This window comes from Carassius carassius, chromosome 49 (genome assembly GCF_963082965.1).
Source record: "Carassius carassius chromosome 49, fCarCar2.1, whole genome shotgun sequence".
In the NCBI taxonomy this organism is placed as follows: Eukaryota; Metazoa; Chordata; class Actinopteri; order Cypriniformes; family Cyprinidae; genus Carassius; species Carassius carassius.
The window spans coordinates 20,816,752-20,835,270 of record NC_081803.1 but is presented as its reverse complement, the minus strand read 5'-3'; the positions used below and the strand labels follow the sequence as shown (position 1 = coordinate 20,835,270).

Genomic DNA, 18,519 nt, shown 5'->3' with positions numbered 1-18,519 from the left:
GTGAGCGATAAAGAAAATCGGCTGCTACATTTTCTACCCCAGGACGATGCTTTACTATAAAGCGGAAATGTTGTATTGACAAAAACCATCGTGTCAAGCGAGAATTGGTATCCTTCATTCTATTCAACCATTTCAAAGCTTTATGATCCGTTTCAATAACAAAATCTCGGCCGAGCAAATAATATTTCAATGAGTCAAGAGCCCATTTCAACGCCAAACATCGTTACTCAGCATCCCTTTTAACTCAAGGAATGCTTTTTCTGCAGGTACTGTCCATTGCACCTTGGTGGGACTCGTCTTTTTAATTAAATCCGTTAATGGTGCCACCATGGTCAAGAAATGGGGAATAAATTTCCGATACCAACCGACCAAACCAAGAAATGACCGAATTTGTTTCTTTGTAGCTGGAAATGGACAAGATTGAATCGCCCCTACTTTCAGCACTTGCGGCTTAATTACTCCATTGCCCAATGTATACCCCAAACACTCAGTCTCAGTCTTAACTAAAGAACATTTTGCGGGGTTAATGGTTAAACCGAAAACTTTAATTCGTTGGAAGACTGTTTGAAGATGGTGAAGATGATTCTCCCATGAGGTACTAAATATCACAACATCATCCAAGTAACCATCCAATACAGTATCCATCAATCTTTGAAAATTCGGGGGTGCTCCGTGCAGCCCAAACGGTAACACCCGAAAATGAAATATGCCCCCTTGGTGTATGGAAAGCAGTCAACTCTCGGGATTCTAAATCCAAAGGCACCTGCCAATACCCTTTACTTAAATCAATGGTACTGATAAATTTAGCCTTACCCAGTTTTTCAATTAACTCCTCGATACGAGGCATAGGATATGAATCAAATTTAGAGACAGAATTTAAATAACAAAAATCAATACAGAACCTGAGGGTATTATCTTTTCAGAATCAGAATCAGAATGAGCTTTATTGCCAGGTATGTTTACACATACGAGGAATTTGTTTTCGTGACAGAAGCTCCGCAGTACAACAGAATGACAGCGACAGAACATAAAACACATAATAAAAGGATATAAAAATACAAAAAATACAAATAAGTAGATAAGGAATGACAATATACAAATTGACAATTGTAGGCAGTTATATTACAAAAATGCAGTTATGTATGTACATGTATATTATGTGCAAAATTTAAGTGTATACTAAGTATGTGTGTTAGATAAATTAAGTGTATGTGTATATAAGTATAAAGTGTAGTGTGTTCAGTGTGTTCAGTGTGTATCAGCTGTTCATAAGATGGATTGCCTGAGGGAAGAAACTATTCCTGTGTCTGGTCGTTCTGGTGCTCAGTTCTCTGTAGCGTCGACCAGATGGCAACAGTTCAAAGAGGGAGTGTGCTGGATGTGAGGGGTCCAGAGTGATTTTAACAGCCCTTTTGCTCACTCTGGATAAGTACAGTTCTTGAATAGAAGGGAGAGTTAAACCGATGATTCGCTCAGCAGTCCGGACTACCCTCTGTAGTCTTCTGAGGTCAGATTTAGAAGCTGAGCTGAGCCAGACAGTTACTGAAGTGCAGATGATGGATTCGATGATGGTGGAGTAGAACTGTTTCAGCAGATCCTGTGGCAGGTTAAACTTCCTCAGCTGGCGAAGGAAGTACAACCTCTGCTGGGCCTTTTTCACAATGGAGTCAATGTGAATGTCCCACTTCAGGTCCTGAGAGATAGTGGTGCCCAGGAACCTGAATGACTCCACTGCAGTCACAGTGCTGTTCATGATGGTGAGTGGGGGGAGTGCAGGGGGGTTTCTCCTGAAGTCCACAGTCATCTCCACTGTTTTGAGCTTGTTAAGCTCCAGGTTGTTGAGAGTGCACCAGAAAGCCAGCTCTTTAACCTCCTGTCTGTAAGCAGACTCGTCACCGTCCTGAATGAGGCCGATGAGTGTGGTGTCATCTGCAAACTTCAGGAGCTTGACAGAGGGGTCCTTAGATGTGCAGTCATTAGTGTACAGGGAGAAGAGCAGTGGGGAGAGAACACAGCCCTGGGGAGCTCCGGTGCTGGATGTGTATTTTCCCAGCCTCACTAGCTGCTGCCTGTCTGTCAGGAAGCTGTTGAGCCACTGACAGACGGAGGTGGGCATGGAGAGCTGAGTTAGTTTGGGCAGGAGGAGGTTTGGCATGATCGTGTTAAAAGCCGAGCTGAAGTCCACAAACAGGATCCTCACATAGGTCCCCGGTCTGTCTAGGTGTTGCAGAACATAATGCAGTCCAATGTTTACTGCATCGTCCACAGACCTGTTCTTGCTCTGTAGGCAAACTGAAGAGGATCTAGCAAGGGTCCAGTGATGTCCTTCAGGTGGGCCAGCACCAGTTTTTCAAATGACTTCATGACTACGGATGTTAAAGCCACAGGCCTGTAGTCATTTAGTCCTGTAATTTTGGGTTTCTTTGGGATGGGGATGATGGTGAAGCGTTTGAAGCATGAAGGGACTTCGCACAGCTCCAGCGATCTGTTGAAGATCAGACAGGCTGGTGTTAAACAATCTGGGCCTGGTGCTTTTTTCCTTTTCTGCTTCCGGAAGACCTGGCACACCGCATCCTCGCTGATCTGTATTGCAGGTGTGGGGGAGAGGGGGGATGCAGGAGGTGTGAATGGTGAGAGTGCTTGATTGGAGAGGTGTTCAGGGCAGGTGATGGGTGTTCTTTCAAACCTGCAGTAAAACTCGTTCAGATCGTCTGCCAGTCGTTGATTTTCCACAGTGCTGGGGGGTGGTGTCTTGTAATTGGTGATCTTCTTTAGACTTTTCCACACTGATGCTGAGTCGTTCGAAGTGAACTGAGTCCTTATTTTTTCAGACTAATTCCTCTTTGCCACTCTGATCTCCTTTTCCAGTGTGTATTTAGCCTGTTTATACAAGACATTGTCCCCCTTCCTGTAAGCATCTTCTTTGGCCTGACGGAGCTGTCTGAGTTTTGCAGTGAACCACGGTTTGTCATTGTTGTAATTTAGTTGAGTCTTGGTAGGAATACACATATCCTCACAGAAACTGATATATGATGTTACGGTCTCTGTGAGTTCATCCAGATCGGTGGAAGCAGCTTCAAAAACACTCCAATCAGTGAGGTCAAAACAAGATTGTAAATCCAGCTCTGCTTCATTAGTCCATCTTTTTACAGTCCTTAATACAGGTTTAGGTAGGTCGGTATAAGATGAACCAGAAGGTGATCAGAACGTCCCAAAGCTGCTCGTGGAACAGAGTGATATGCATCCTTTATTGTTGTGTAACAGTGATCCAATATATTACTGTCTCTGGTGGGACAGGTAACATGCTGTCTGTATTTTGGCAGTTCACGGGAGAGATTGGCTTTATTAAAGTCCCCGAGAATGATTAAAACAGAGTCTGGGTGTTGTTGTTCTGTCTCTGTGATCTGCTCAGCGAGTTTCTGTAAAGCCAGACTTACTTGCGCTTGCGGAGGGATGTATACACTAACCAGAATGAGCGAGTGAAACTCCCGCGGCGAATAGAACGGCTTGCAGTTGACAAACTGCATTTCTAGATCAGGACAGCACATCTTCTTTAACACAGTTACATCTGTACACCACCATTCATTGATGTAAAAGCATGTCCCGCCGCCGCGCGATTTCCCCGTTGATTCTGCGTCGCGATCCGCTCTAAACAGCTGAAAGCCCGGTAGATGGAGCGCGCTGTCCGGTATGGCGTCATTCAGCCAGGTTTCCGTGAAACACAGAGCAGCAGAGTGTGTGAAATCCTTATTTGTCCGAGAAAGCAGAAGGAGTTCGTCCGTTTTGTTGGGTAGAGAGCGTAGATTTGCCAGATGGATGCTAGGCAATGGAGCACGCTTTACAAAACTCAGCAATGTCCTTAGACATACCCAACCAGTAAAAATGCTTACCAATTCTAGAGTGAGTCTTCCGCCTACCCAAATGTCCTGCCCATGGGATGGAATGCCCCATTGTCATCACTGTATTACATACACTAACAGGCAATACCATTTATATTTGATCTCCTGTTTTATGATACAACAAGTCATTCATTACAAAAAAAGATCTCCCTTGAAACAGGAATACCTTCGACCCTTTCCCCCCTGCCTCAACAACCTCAGAGTACAATTTTGAAATTTCTGTATCCTCTTTCTGTAACTGCCTCATATCTTCAGGGATGGGAATTTGATTGGTGTTCAACAATTTCTCAGGTTCTTTTAGTCCTCTAGCCTGCACTATGGTTCTTTTAATTTTTTCCTGTTTTTTTCCCTCCTAGACTTCCTAACTTTACATTGGTTCGTAGACAATTCAGAGTCAAAGAAAGGCATAAACATCAATGGGTTTTCCTCTTCCTCACATTCATTCTGCCTGCTTTGTGCCCATGTCAGAACTACATTACAGCTATCCTGAAAGGGTACCAAATCCATCAAAGCAGGGAAATCATGACCTAAAATTACTGGGTATGGCAAGTTATGTGCCAGTCCTACCTTCATCAAATAGTTTTGCCCCACTATTCCCAGATATACATCCGTGACCGCATACTGCCGCTCCTCCCCATTAACGCATCTCACTATTACCGGAGCATCACTACTAGCACATAATTCAGGTACCAGCTCGGATTCTACTAGGGTTTGTGTGCAACCTGTATCTATTAAGGCAGTGACTTTTTTCCCATTCAACTCAACAGTTCTTATCACCTGACTCGGAATGGGAAGGTTAACAGGTTCAGGTAGGGTTTCTCGAGGTACGTAACATATATTACCAAGTGTTTTTGTCAACTGGGGACACATTGGCCTCTTATGACCTAACTGACCACACTTATAACACTTAATAGTCTCTACACCAGAGGCACCAAAGTTCTCAGTTCGTGTTACAGTTGCCTCATTTGCAGACCTGCTTCCTTGAAATGCTGTACTCGGTCATCGGTAAGATCTGTTCCGGACTGTCTTCCAACGGGAGAGACTCCAGGGCTCAGCTCTATGTCGTGCAGCCACGAAAACATCAGCTAGACGGGCCGCCTCCTCAGCTGAAGACGGACTGTGTTCTTTAATCCACGTCTGCACTTCTGGGTTAAGCATTCGTAGAAATTGTTCAAGGATAATAATTTCTCCGATCTCCTGTTTTGTCCTCTCTGCCGGTCTCACCCATTTCTGATACAAGTCTTTTAATCGAACATACAGTTCTTTAGGGGTCTCTTCTTCAAGCACCTCCATAGCATGAAATCTCTGTCGGTACGTTTCATGGTTGATGGAATACTTCTTCAAGACAGCCTCTTTTACCTGCATGTAGTCAATTGCATCTGAAACATCCATTGCCACATATGCAGCACACGCCTTGCCGGAAGGAGTCTAATGGCCCAATCTTCTCTCGGCCATCGGCACACCTCAGCAATCCGTTCAAATGCAGTTAAGTAATGTTCGATGTCGTCTGACTCACTCAGTTGTTGCATCTTTGGTTCCTGCAGCACATATCCATGGCTCCTATTATGAGAGCCACTAGAAGCTCTTGACGATTCCTTTGGCTCAACGGCTCCCCTGTCTCATAAATCCTCCAACGAAGTTCGCTGGCCGACCTCACCTTGAAATAAATGGAACTGATGCTGAAGAGATTTCAAGAGATCTTGTCTCTTGTCCAACTGCCTCTTGTGCTTGACGTGCATCTCTCTCTTGCTGATCTTGCATAAACCGTTGAAACATCTGTTTAAGCTACAGCACTTCATCCTCCGACTCTTCTTCAGTCATATGGCCCGCCACACCCATAACCCATATCTTGTGTAGTTGTGGTTTTATTCAATCCCTAGCGTGCACTCTAGTAATGAATTATGTCGCTCTTTGATCTTCAATGAGACAACATGCACAACTAACACTAAATGTTTAGGGTAGATATTAGGGAGACAAAATAAATACATTAAATTCATAAACAAAACAAAAATCTATTTCTCCTACAAAAGAAATGAATTAGAAGTCTACAACAAAATAAACTAGCCCAATTCATACTACAAGTGTGGCCTTAGCCATCACATAGTGCATAATACAAATTATTTTTATTATTATTATTTCTGAGGTGAAAACATTGTAAAACTGTTCTGAAAATTGTCATAGTGTTAAAAAGTCTTAATGGCTTTAAAGTTTAAAATAGACTTTGGTCTTTTTTTTTTGTGCTGACTTCTACATTTTAGTGAGATCCATCCGTTACATGCAAGAAGCTGCATTCATACAGGGTATGATTGTCATAGTAAAGATCTCTTGACTTTTTATGTTATTGATCGTGTGATTTAATGTGATTGTTCGTGTTATATGAAGTCTCTTGATACAATTTTCCAACTCCTGTCATTACAGATGAATTTACTGAATTAAGAAATGAATCCTGTTTAGACATGTCAAGGAAAGGCTGGAGTCGATGCATTAGCCCTAAAAGCATCTCAGATTACTCTGTGGTTGCGCTTTCCATTCAAGATGGAAAAATCTGCGTGTGTTGTGGAGCAGAGCTGACGTGTTGAGGTCTTGCATGGACAACAGATTCAGACACGGACAAGTACATGAGAAACTGGGACAAATGAGTGATGTGTCCGTGTAATGTAGGACACTTGGACACACTACTGAAGGTTGCTGCATTTGTGTGTTAAGTAATCGGGCGTGATTCATTGTCTTCACATGTTGTTTGCCATCTCTTGGAATATAACATGGAAGACCTCATTTACAATGCAATTCACTTGTTTAGATCAGGATGCGTTTCCTGTGACATGCATAATGAACTGGTTTAGCTGAATGGATTGTTATTATGCATATACAGATATTATCTTACTTCATGTTTACAGTGTAAAGTCGTGGCTTCGATCCCTCAGAGTGAAATATGTGTTGCCTGTAGCTGGAATGAAAAACATGAACCACATGAACACTGTGTAGTAATACTGCATGTCTCGAGGTATTTGAGGTCTATAATGACATTGTGGAAAACATGCCGTATGCAGGTGCTCATAACCATGTATTGAAATAAATTTGTGCTTTGCTTTCTTTGTCCACACCTAAGGATGCATATCTGATTATATCAGCGGCACTTAAGAGGGACTTCCTTTAGACAATCAGCACAGAATCTTTTCATTACAAGAATGAGCTCTGATTTGCAGCTATACTTATACAGTTTTGATGTCAATAGATTGAATCCATCTTTTATTACTGTTTTTATTTTGAAATCTAGTCATTTGTTTTACTATATTAAAGCATAAGTAATTAATTTATTATTATTATTATTATACTGCTGCTGTTGTTGTCATTAATGGTTAGAATAAATTTAAATAATTAATTGTTAATGACTATCATTATTAAAATAATTTACAAACATTATTGTTTATTGTTTTTGTTGTTGCTGCTGTAATTTATATTTTATATAATTGTTATTTTCATATTTAAAAATATAAAATTATTAAATTTTGTATTACTTTTTTTACTCAAATATCCAGTCACTTACTTTACAATATTAAAGCATCAGTAATTATTTATTGTTGTTAATACTAACAATAAAAAATTTAATACATTTATTTTAATTTACTACTACTACTACTATTTATTTTATTATTTGCAAGTATTATTATTATTATTATTATTACAATCACAAAAATCTATTTTATAACGTTTCTTTTATTTCTTTATTCATTTGTTCTTGTGTGCCGAAGGTCAGTGTAACAGCACAGATAATTGTCCTGGTCAATATTGGGGGCCGTGTACGTGTTATGTAACTCAAAAAGTGTTATTTTGTGAATTCCGCCTATTAAGTAATCTGGCATTGACTCAGAGAAGACAAAGTGGCCTACATTTCAAAGTGACAGATGATGCTAGAAAGAGACTCCAGGCGGCCAACTGTAGGACTATACTGATCTTGGACAACAAACACATCTTTGTTCCTGGAACTTTTCCTCATCAGGGCCAAGAGAGACGACATACCAGCTGGCTTGATACAGAGATGAAAAAAAGGAAAACTGAAGCTTGACATAAAGGCCCAATGAACTCCCCCCCCCCCCCCCCCCATCCATTGAATATATATTTACATTGACCCTGGATTACATCATATGTCAGCTCTTTCTACAGTAAATAAAACGCAAGCCAGCAATTTCCAGCATTTGATTACTCTTTTCAGATTACTCTTTTCAGAATGAGATTTGCACCATAGATTGTTGCCATAGAGACTCGGTTATTCCAAGACAACTAGTTAGATGATGGTTTCAGATATATGTTTGATATATACCATACTGTTGTTCATATACAATGGTACTTTTGGGATTGTTTTTGGGATGTTCATCATGTAAACCTTTCATGAGCTTTTCATTTGTCTTTTGTGCACTCCATTTATCTCTGTATTATGACTAATTGTAACAAATAAGTTAATTAGTGCATGTAAAAAAAGACCTACAATGTGTTGTTTGTCACAGTAAAAGGTGTAAAGCTTCATCATTTCTTTTCGACTGTGACCCAAAAAGGGGTCACAAGTCTGTTCTAAATGCTAAAAGTCGTTCTAAGCACTGCATTGTTAATACAGTACAGAATCAAGTCAAGTACTGTTTTTACTCTTTTTAATGTAGTGCTTGTGAGGGCTTGCCAGCGTAGTGTAGGGAGTTTGTGCATGGCAGACAGTAGCTGGTGAAACAACGCTCTTTAAAATGGTTTTCTTCCCTTTTGTAAGTTTGACGTAGTTTCATCTAGCCCTTTTGAGATTGACGCAATGGACTGCTTTGGCATTCAGATTGCAGGGACAATGGGGTAATTGCACTTCAAAAAAGAATCAAAATACAACACCTCCTCAATATTATTCATCTTTAATCTTCATACAAACATCAAGACAAGACAAATGCCTATTGCGGTTTTGCCACTGGCGTTGCATAATGAGTTTTATTACCACTCCAATGATGGCCCGAGAGATTGACGTACGGTAAAAGGACAAAGCGCCAGTAACGATTATTCTGATGAACAATTAAATAACGTGTGTTCACACTAAGCTTGTCTTTATTAAATAAATAAATACTGAGTTCTTTCTGATAATAAGTTATGTCCATGGCATTGCAGGTCGTGTCCACAGTGAAATGCAGCTGGTTCTTCTTGCAACACAGGGATGGGAAGAACCAAACATGCAGAACTACAGCATCGGATCGTTTCACAACGCAACTCGTGTCCTTAAGCAGGAATGTTTTCACAGTTAAACGAAATCTGCTCTCAAGAGAGCTACATCCAAGCACCCTGCCTTGCTGAAACCTCCTTTCCTCAACATAAACACCTCCGTTGGGCTTCAACAAAGCAAGATTTCTGCATTTAAAAAGAAAAACAACTAAACAAGATCTATCTGTCACAGTTTCATCCTTGCCTCTGGTCCCAGCCCAGCTCGGTTCAGTCCATTTGTAAAACTCATAATCCATGACATCTCCTCCCATCTTCGACGCTCCCGTCCAGCTGTAAGTAGTCTACATTCTTGTCCTTTCAAAGTATTCCAGTCTATCGTTCAGTTGCATCTCTGCAACAGCATGTTAAGTGCATAGTCCATGCGGCTGCGCAGGTCTGTCGAGCAGCCGGACACGAGCAGGGTGCTGAGCTGCAGCGTGGTGGACACGCGGTCCTCGTTGATGTACGTCAGGAGGTATTCCTCACTCTGATTGCACAGGATGATCTTGGTGTGATCGTGGTAGAAGTTCACCTGCGGGAATACCATGCATTTAGCAAGCAGGTAGCTTCAGGTCAGCACTACAGTATGTACATGTTCTTGCATTCTAGAAGTACAAATACAAAGGTTTACCTGGAAAGTGCCGTCATTGAAGAGCATCATGAGTGCCCGATCAGACTTGAGCCACTGAAGAAGATACAATCTGGGTTTGCCTGCATCTGTTAAATTGGGTAAATCACCTCCCTGTCGAAGAAAAGCAAGTAATAATCAGAAAATCTGATGCTATTGCTTGGTTGGGGTTTAAAAAACTTAATGTTCAGTAATAGTATTGATTCAACTGCACTGACACTACTGGACAAAACTTGAGCTGAATAATGACACTATTGAATTCTGTAGAGCTGCTTGAATCAATTTTGTTTCATAATTGATACATTTTGCGACACTGACTTTGTTTTGGAACAGAATTGAATCAACATTGTCTTCCGTAGAGCTGCTTATAGCTCAACTTTTGCAGTTATTGAACTGCACTGAACTTTAATAAGGACACTACTGTTTTTTCTAGAGCTGAGAATTTCTCACATTTGAAAAAGTTTGCATCATTGATTTTATTCTATTTCTTGTTTATTATTGCGAAGCTGCTTTGAACAACCTGTATTGTATAAAGCACTATATAAACAATGGTGACTTGACAGCATTCACACCTATACCAAGTGAGGACACTTACATCCATCAAATTCTCCTCCATGTAGTGGGCAAAGTATTTTAAGATGGTGACCTGGCCGGCAAACTGATCGGGGGCTTCGGTAGTGGAGAAGACTGAACATTGTCCCAGCTCTGCGTAGTAATGCACCGTTCTGAAGGTCAAAAAGACATGTTAGTCCTCATAAAATCAATTATTTTTAACATCAAAAGAGCTAAAAAAGACATCTGAGGTCTTCAACGTACTTTTTGTCCGACAGCAGGCTCATGTGAGTGCCGTTGTTGAAGAGAACGCCAACTGTGTGATCTGACAACTGGTAGCCAAAGCCGTACTTGTTGGAATAGTCCACCCACTTAGTCACCCACTGGAAGCTGCTGTTCACGCTCTCTTTTGAAATGTTATTAGCTGTGAATGAGAGATTAAAATGCATTATTAAAAGTGACTTTGCATTTGAGAAGCAGATGGGGTTCAGATCATCTGATACACACACCTTCCGGCATGTTCTCCAGACAGCCTCGCAGTACTCTGGCCACGGTGTCTGCAACGCTTCCCATTGTGCTGTCCTCAAGACCTGAAGACACAAAAAGCACCAAAAACCCATTAGATATTGCATTAAAACATTCATTAACATCTTTAATTTGAATAACTAAGGTGCAAGCTCTTACATTCGCTGCTGCTGCTGCAGCTCCCAAGAGTTCCTCGCACTATCATTCGAATGCTGTCTTTAATGTGCTGTTTGCTGCTGGTGTCCTTCATTGGGACAGCTGGTTTTCCAGCAGCTGGGATGGGGGGTTTACTGTCCTGTGGGAAATAAAGGAATGTAGGGTTAGGTTACAATCTTAAACTATCTGCTCAACTCTGGTGAAGGACGAAAGAGCTCACCTCAAGAGTTTGTCTACAGGGTTGAGGGCTGATAGACGTTTTCCGGAGGTCAAGGCATAGTCTGTTTATGTCATCCTCCTCCTTGGTTGGTTTATCTGCAAGAAGCAAAATCATTATCAATCTGATTATGCAATTTGGGTAATTCAGAAATTGTTTAGGTTAAACTGGGGTGAAAGTGCTTACTTTGGGTCTCCAAGTACTTGGCTTTGTCCTTCTTTCCACCAAACAGGGCGGCTGCGGCTTTCTTGAAGAAGCTCTTGGCAGGGCTGGTGTGGTGAAGGTCTGGGGCTGCATGGCAGCAGATAGCAGACAGTCTGTCTGGTGTGAAACCCTGATATAAGAGGAAAAAAATCAAGCTCAAAGCCACTGAATATTTCATTGTGTCGGAACTGGTCAAGATAGTTTCATTTCCACAAAGAAACACACACCTGGCAGAAAAAGTCGTGGCGTAGGATGTCATCGATTTGTGGCCTATCCATTGGGTTTTTGGCCAGCATATTGCTGATGAGATGCTTGGCTTGGGCTGACAAAGACGATGGCATGGAATATCGCGCTTCCCGAATACACCGGTACGTTTCTTTAAGGTTAGTAGTCTCAAATGGAGGTCTTCCCAAAAGCATTGTATACCTGATAGGATGCAAATGATTAAACATCTCCATGACATTTACATGAAATCCAGGAGAAAAGTCAGTCAATATACTTACATTACACATCCGAGCGCCCAGACGTCAGATTCACATCCATGCCCTTGCTTGTTGAGGACCTCAGGCGACAAGTAGTTTGGTGTTCCACATATTGTTCTTCTACGGTTCTCGACCGGCTCGAGCTTTGCAGCCAAACCAAAGTCTCCAACCTTGAGCTCCATAGACTCATTAATGAAAAGGTTACCTGGGAAGAGCAACAGAATTTGGGTTTATAACATTTACATTTATGCATTTGGCAGATGTTTTTTTTTATCCAAAGTGATTTGCATTGCATTCAATGCAAATGTTATATCAGTTCATACATGAGAATCGAACCTATGACTTTGGCATTGCTGCCGCCATGTTTGAACTACGGGAAGGCTGTATTATTGGCAGTATTTTGGGGATTGAATGTATACGTTAGTTGTTTACCTAGTTTAAGGTCTCTGTGGAGGATTTCTTGCTCGTGGAGATACTTCAACCCCAAGATGATCTGTTTTAGGTAGTACCGAACCTCTGGTTCTGTAAGAACCTTTCGGGCCTTGAGAATATGTGCTAGTGACTGAAGAACAAAATAACTGTATGTGAGCAACAATACTTCCTACAAGAACCATTTCATCAATTGAATGAGGACGCCAACAGCACTCACCCGTCTGCTGCAGTATTCAAGTAGAATGTAGATATTATCTTTGTCCTCGAAATGGTGGTAGAAGTGAACGATGTGTTTGTGATGCAAGGCTCTGTGCAATTCAATTTCTCTGTCGATCTGTCAATCAAAGGGTTGGAAGCTTAATAAACTATTCAAGCAATGTAGCCATGAACAAATACGTGACAACAGGAAAGCAAGTTACCTTTTCCCTTTGATGAGGTTTGGAAACACGCGTGTGTGGAATGATTTTGGCTGCAAACATTTTGCCTGTGCTCAGATCTGTAAATTCATAGCATTTGGCAAAACCACCCTGCAAACAGAGAGACAGCATGCATTATAACATGCTACAATGACAAACTAGTGCATTACATATAAATACAACATATTCTATTGGTAACCTCTTATTTAAATGTATGCATTACTATTTTTATTGGTTGGACAGAAACATAAAACTCCAAATAAAACATTCAAAGTACTATTGGATTTAATATACATCATGGTATTAGCATATTTCTGTACTGTGGTATGTAACTGGTGCTCCAAAAATACTATGATATCACCATAATAATTTTTCCTAAGTCAAATGTAAAATAGTTACCTTGCCCAAAACTTTTCCTCTACAGTAACATTTCCCAGTGGTTGAATCCATGATGATGCGTGACATTTCTTGCGTGGCGTGAGAATTTTTGTCCTCTAATTTCCCTCGCCTGTTCTCGGTGGGTCTGTGGTGTGTGTGTTCACACATCTTGCCGTTATTCACAGACTGATGATGATGATGATGATGTGTTATAGTCCTGAGTATGTCCATGCTCAAGTCCAGACTGGAAGGAATCACCACAGAGCCTCGCTCTTATAGACGCGCGCGCCGATCCGCTCCGCCCAGTTTATTTTATTCGCACTGATGTGTCATGTCAAAGTCAATGTTATAGTTTGCGCTTTGGCATATGGAATATTAATTTATTAGATTAGACAGATCTGTAAAGCACTTTAACTTTTATTACGTAATATTGAAATTAATTGTTTAACTTTAACATGAAAAATAAAATAAACACAATTATTTTTATTTTAATACTAAATCTATTATTTTTGTTATCTATATTTTATTATCATTATTAATCAATTCTTAAAAACTGTATTTTACAATATTTTACTTTTCAGATTTTTAACGCATTTTATTTACTTAATCTGTCTATTTAGTATGATAGAATATCTTGTTTCAGTAAATTTGACTAGGACATGCATGGACACGTTTTGTTTTTTTTTTTAGAAAATATGTTACAGTAAAGCTCTCTTGGGCCACCATGTGGTGGTTTTACACTAGTTTCACTATGGATTTGGATGTGTGGTGCTGCATGACTCATATTATGAATTCAACCAACAGATTTACAATAATATTTATTTAGATAGATGAATTTAACCTACATAGATCATAGTATGATATTTAAAGTCTAAATTATAGAAATAAAATAAATATGCTTGTGTTTTATCATTTTCCCCACATATTAACATAATGTCATGGCTAATGCACATGTTGTTTATCGTTTTTACTACAGCTCATCTTCTTGTAAGATGTGCTCAGTGTTAAACATTCACGTCCATTAAACCATCAGTTCTCAGTCTTCTGCAAATTAAGGTAATACATTTCATACAATGCAATGCAAAGTGCTCATTAGGAAGAGTGGGAAAATGTTTACTTTTGTTTTGGATCAGTGTGTTGATGCTGTTCTGAGAAGGATTTACATGCTGCACTCATTTATAGTTAAATTCAACAGTAAACATTTATATTTATTGCATGCAAACAATGGATATTCACAGCACAGGCCTAATATAACACATAACAGTATAAAATTAATTGCAGATATTGCTTTTCATGTCTAGCTAATCACGTCTCATTAATTATTTATCAGATATGTCTCTGATGCCTGGAAGGTTCTTCTATTGCAGAGTGTAAAGACATGAATGTATGGGAGCGTGAGGAGCTTGTGTTTGCAGGGTGAGTTGATGGACATTGCATAAAAACATAAGCTTGTATTTTCCAGCCAACAGCATCGGTTTTGCATAGTTGACGGTGAAAGAGCAGACAGTGTGATGATAAGTATGTATACCTGACGGATCTAATAGCTCATTCTGGGTAACCAAGTCATGCAAGGCTACTTCGCATTTGGCTGTGAGGAAGGTTAGGAGACAAACAATGCATCAGAAGATTAAATGTTTTTGTATTATATCCCAGCAAAGTGCAGAAGTCTGAGACCATGTTGAAAATCTTGGATTGTTTTTATTTAAGCCTTGAAATAAAGCTGAATGATTTTTATGTCAAAATAAAGAACTATTTCAGATTCAGTACAGTACACAAATCAAATGTAAGTTAATGAGTGGTGTTGAATATGCGACCCTTTGTACAGACAGAAAAAGTTGAAATTCAAGACGCTTTTTGGATCATCAAAAATCTTTGAAAAAAAATGTCTATATAGTTTTGCTAATTTTATTTGTTAAAATAATTATTAATTTTATTGATTTCATTTATTAAAATATATATTTTTTATTATTGTTGTCAAAAATAGTTATGTTTGTTTATTAAGTTTTTAGTTTTCAGTTAACTATAATAATATTTTTTTTTTAAATTCTCAGTCAAATTACAGGCTGATAATATAGTAAAAAATAAATAAAAAGAGTGATCTCAGACTTTTAGACCCCAATGTAAATACTATGTCCAATACAAGGCAGGAAATGAATTTCAACAATTTCAACAATTTATTTACCATCACACATCAAATACTTCATCTTGCTTTGGAATAGGATTCATAATTTAATTGTTTAGCCTGTCACACAGAAACATTCATCATCTGTTATGTAAGGCTAAATATCTTGTTTTCTGAGTTGCATGTGGCCTATCTGTCAGTGCTGAGAATCAACTGCTCACTGGTGATCAGAAGGCTGGTTCAGGCGTGTGATCGGTGAGTAGATGTTCTGGACGGTTCTCTAGCAGTGTGGACATCATAAGCCCAGACCTGGTTTAATCCAGATCCAGCAGTGCAGCTGTGGGGCCAGTGAGGAAAAGGGAAACTGCACACAATGACTCTGGCATCCTCAGGGAGTTCCTTTAACAACTTCTCTTCCAGAATCCCCCATCTGCCACATAAACACATATAAATCATCGTGAAACATCTTAAACCTCATACGCTGTATAAAATAGCAAATATGCCAAAATAGCAAAAACTAAAACTGAATTATTGTATCTAAATGATACGTTAACAATTTACAATACATAGATTAACAATAACAAATGCAATAGTTAATCACTTTTTTACATTTATTAAAAATGTATTAATGTCAAGTCCCTTATATTAACATAATGCACCATGAATTAAGAATGAAAAAAATATATATATATTTTTTATAAATTAACTTAAAATTCATAAATGTTATAAAAATGATATTTTTTGTTTATAATATCTCATGCATTAAATTACGTTAACATACTGGAGGTTACTTGAATGTTTGAATGCAAGTGAAGACACAAAGTAAGGGTGAGCAGTTTATAAAAATGAAAATATTTAAACTTCATGAACAGTATTTGTGATTTGCACGTAGCAGACAGACAGAAAATGAATTCTATGATCCTATAGCGCCCCCATCATGTCAATCCAGCAACATACCACTGCAGGAGCCAGAAACACGGTCACGTTTCTGTATTTGGATAGATCCGTCTGAAATATAAAAGAGATGCAGTAGGAAAAGCTATAGACATGTTGACATAATGTAAGATACTTGAAATACATATAGGTATAAAGCTTACCTTCCAGAAGACCTGTTTATCAAAATGAATATCAGTGTGTGGTACGCCACGCCACCATGCTTTACTCCTTGAATAGGTCACTAATATGGAGTTTATTTAAAAACCAGTGCACTGAAATCCCATTGACGATGCTGCAAAACCCTGCATTTCAGAACAGGACAGTTAATACATAAAATGTGGCACATTCATCTAGTATAAGCTCCAAAGCCTGCCATTTCATCCCTGACTTACCAAACGTCCATCCCCTGATCCCAGGTCAGCCAGACAGCCTTTGCGTCCTTCTAGAACCTTTATAACATTTAGAGTTTGTTCTTTTGTTGAAGGTAAAAATGGCACCTGGGAGAATATCATACCAGATCTTTTCAGCTTCCCTAGCTTCTCTCAACTTCTCTCTATTAAAGAGAGAAATGTGCTGAAACTCAGAGCACCTTTAGTCTGAAAGGGACCCTCAGTCCAGGCATACAGAACATGGACCAGAGGCCATAGACTCCAGCGAAGGCAGATCCGATCAGTAAGGTGACATTGCAGCAGGACCACTGATGACTGAACCACCTGCTGCTGTGCTCCTCCAGAATGACCTCGATACAGTCCTCCATACTGAAATGTGTTCAATAACAGGACATATATCAGCACTCTAAAGCATATCATGGCCAACATACAAAGTATCCATTCTATTGTTCATAGGATGGAAATTGGAATTAGAAGTTTAAATAATGTAAATAATCTCTCAAAGTCAAACAACACAATGTAAAATAGAAATGAGAGAATTTACTGTAAAAATAGTTTGGTATATATATAAGTCACCACCATTGGAACAAATAGTATATATATGTGTGTGTGTGTGTGTGTGTGTGTGTGTGTGTGGTTATCATAATTATAATCATAAAATTATTTTATTATTATTATTATATTTGTTCCAATGGTGGGGATTTTTTAAAGATTTATAAAATATAAATAAATAAATGCATTTTATTTTTATTTTATAAATGTAATGATATGACACCAAAATTAAAATTAAAACTTCAAAATTGTTTGGCTAATTGAATTTAATTTCAAATAAGAATCTAATAAAATATACATATTAGGTGAAAAACAAATAAAAATTATAAAGGCACCTAATAAGAATTACTCAAACTTAAACTACAATTAAAACTGAAAATGTAAAATATTTATAAATACTATAGAAATATATACATAATACTAAAATAACTTTGTATAACTGCTGTGACTAATTCCAATTTTTAGTATTCTTGTTGAAATATTGGAATAATAATCAGAATTATCATTAGCATTCCTTTACATTTGTTTTTATACATTTACACTTATATAAATTCATATAGTGTATCCTATGATTAAATGTTTGCCAGAGATTTTCAAGAGCCTTAAAAATACTAAAGAAAATTATTATTTTTAACATTTTATATTGATAGCTATATTAAAATTCGATTTGCTCTGACTTAAAAATATTACAATTGTTTTATGCAGATTAAACATTTTAATAAAATATCTGTAGGTCGATTAGTCCATAAAGGGGAAATGTGATATTTAATAGCGGCCAGTAGAGCTCGCGCTGCTGCAACAATCCGACGGAAAGAAAAGAGACGCCTGTGCCGTGTTTCAAATGACCGCAGACCACATCAAACAAACAAAACATGTGTTCGACAGAGTGAATGAGCCATCTGTGCGTTTAAACATGCCTGTTAATGTTTCTAAATGGCGCATTGAAGATGAAATCGGAAACATGTCCTGTAGCGTTATACACGCCTCATCTCAGTCGAGACCGCTGACAGACTCTCTAGGGCTGGACACTGAAATATTGAGCAAAAACTAAATATTAATCTGCCAAGGACACTAAAGCAGGCCGTCTTTAACTCGCATATATGACTATTTTTGCCTTACCTACTTCCTACCGGGGTTTTCAGGGTTTCCAGATTAAAATGATTGACAGATAACAAACCAATGAGATTTAAGAGATCGAGCTGCCCTTTGGACTTTATATTTCATCATAGGAAACAGAATTATACAAACCTGTTAAAAATTAACTGAAAAATTGTTTAGGCCTAAAATTATTATTTTTAAATCCAGTTGGATATTGTTCTATTAAAAAAAAAAAATCTGTAGAGCAATTAATTTTGTAAAATGTATTACTCAACTAATTTATTTCTTAAATCTCAAGTTAAATATT

At 38.6% G+C, this 18,519-nt stretch overlaps 1 protein-coding gene and 1 pseudogene across 1 annotated transcript; both read right to left on the bottom strand.

Moving 5' to 3' along the window:
- Window positions 1-8,771: 8,771 nt before the first annotated feature.
- Window positions 8,772-13,374, bottom strand: LOC132132145 (serine/threonine-protein kinase PLK2-like). Its single transcript, XM_059544438.1, has 14 exons — window positions 13,137-13,374; window positions 12,741-12,848; window positions 12,539-12,655; window positions 12,322-12,451; window positions 11,911-12,094; window positions 11,635-11,833; window positions 11,390-11,537; window positions 11,207-11,301; window positions 10,990-11,125; window positions 10,815-10,895; window positions 10,570-10,729; window positions 10,349-10,478; window positions 9,757-9,867; window positions 8,772-9,657 (listed from the first exon to the last, which is right to left on the bottom strand). The coding sequence occupies exons 1-14, from the start codon at window positions 13,344-13,346 to the stop codon at window positions 9,466-9,468; spliced, it is 2,001 nt and encodes a 666-aa protein (XP_059400421.1). The 5' UTR covers window positions 13,347-13,374; the 3' UTR covers window positions 8,772-9,465.
- Window positions 13,375-15,270: 1,896 nt separating this feature from the next.
- Window positions 15,271-18,351, bottom strand: LOC132132803 (ATP synthase subunit C lysine N-methyltransferase-like; annotated as a pseudogene).
- Between the last annotated feature and the right edge of the window lie 168 nt (window positions 18,352-18,519).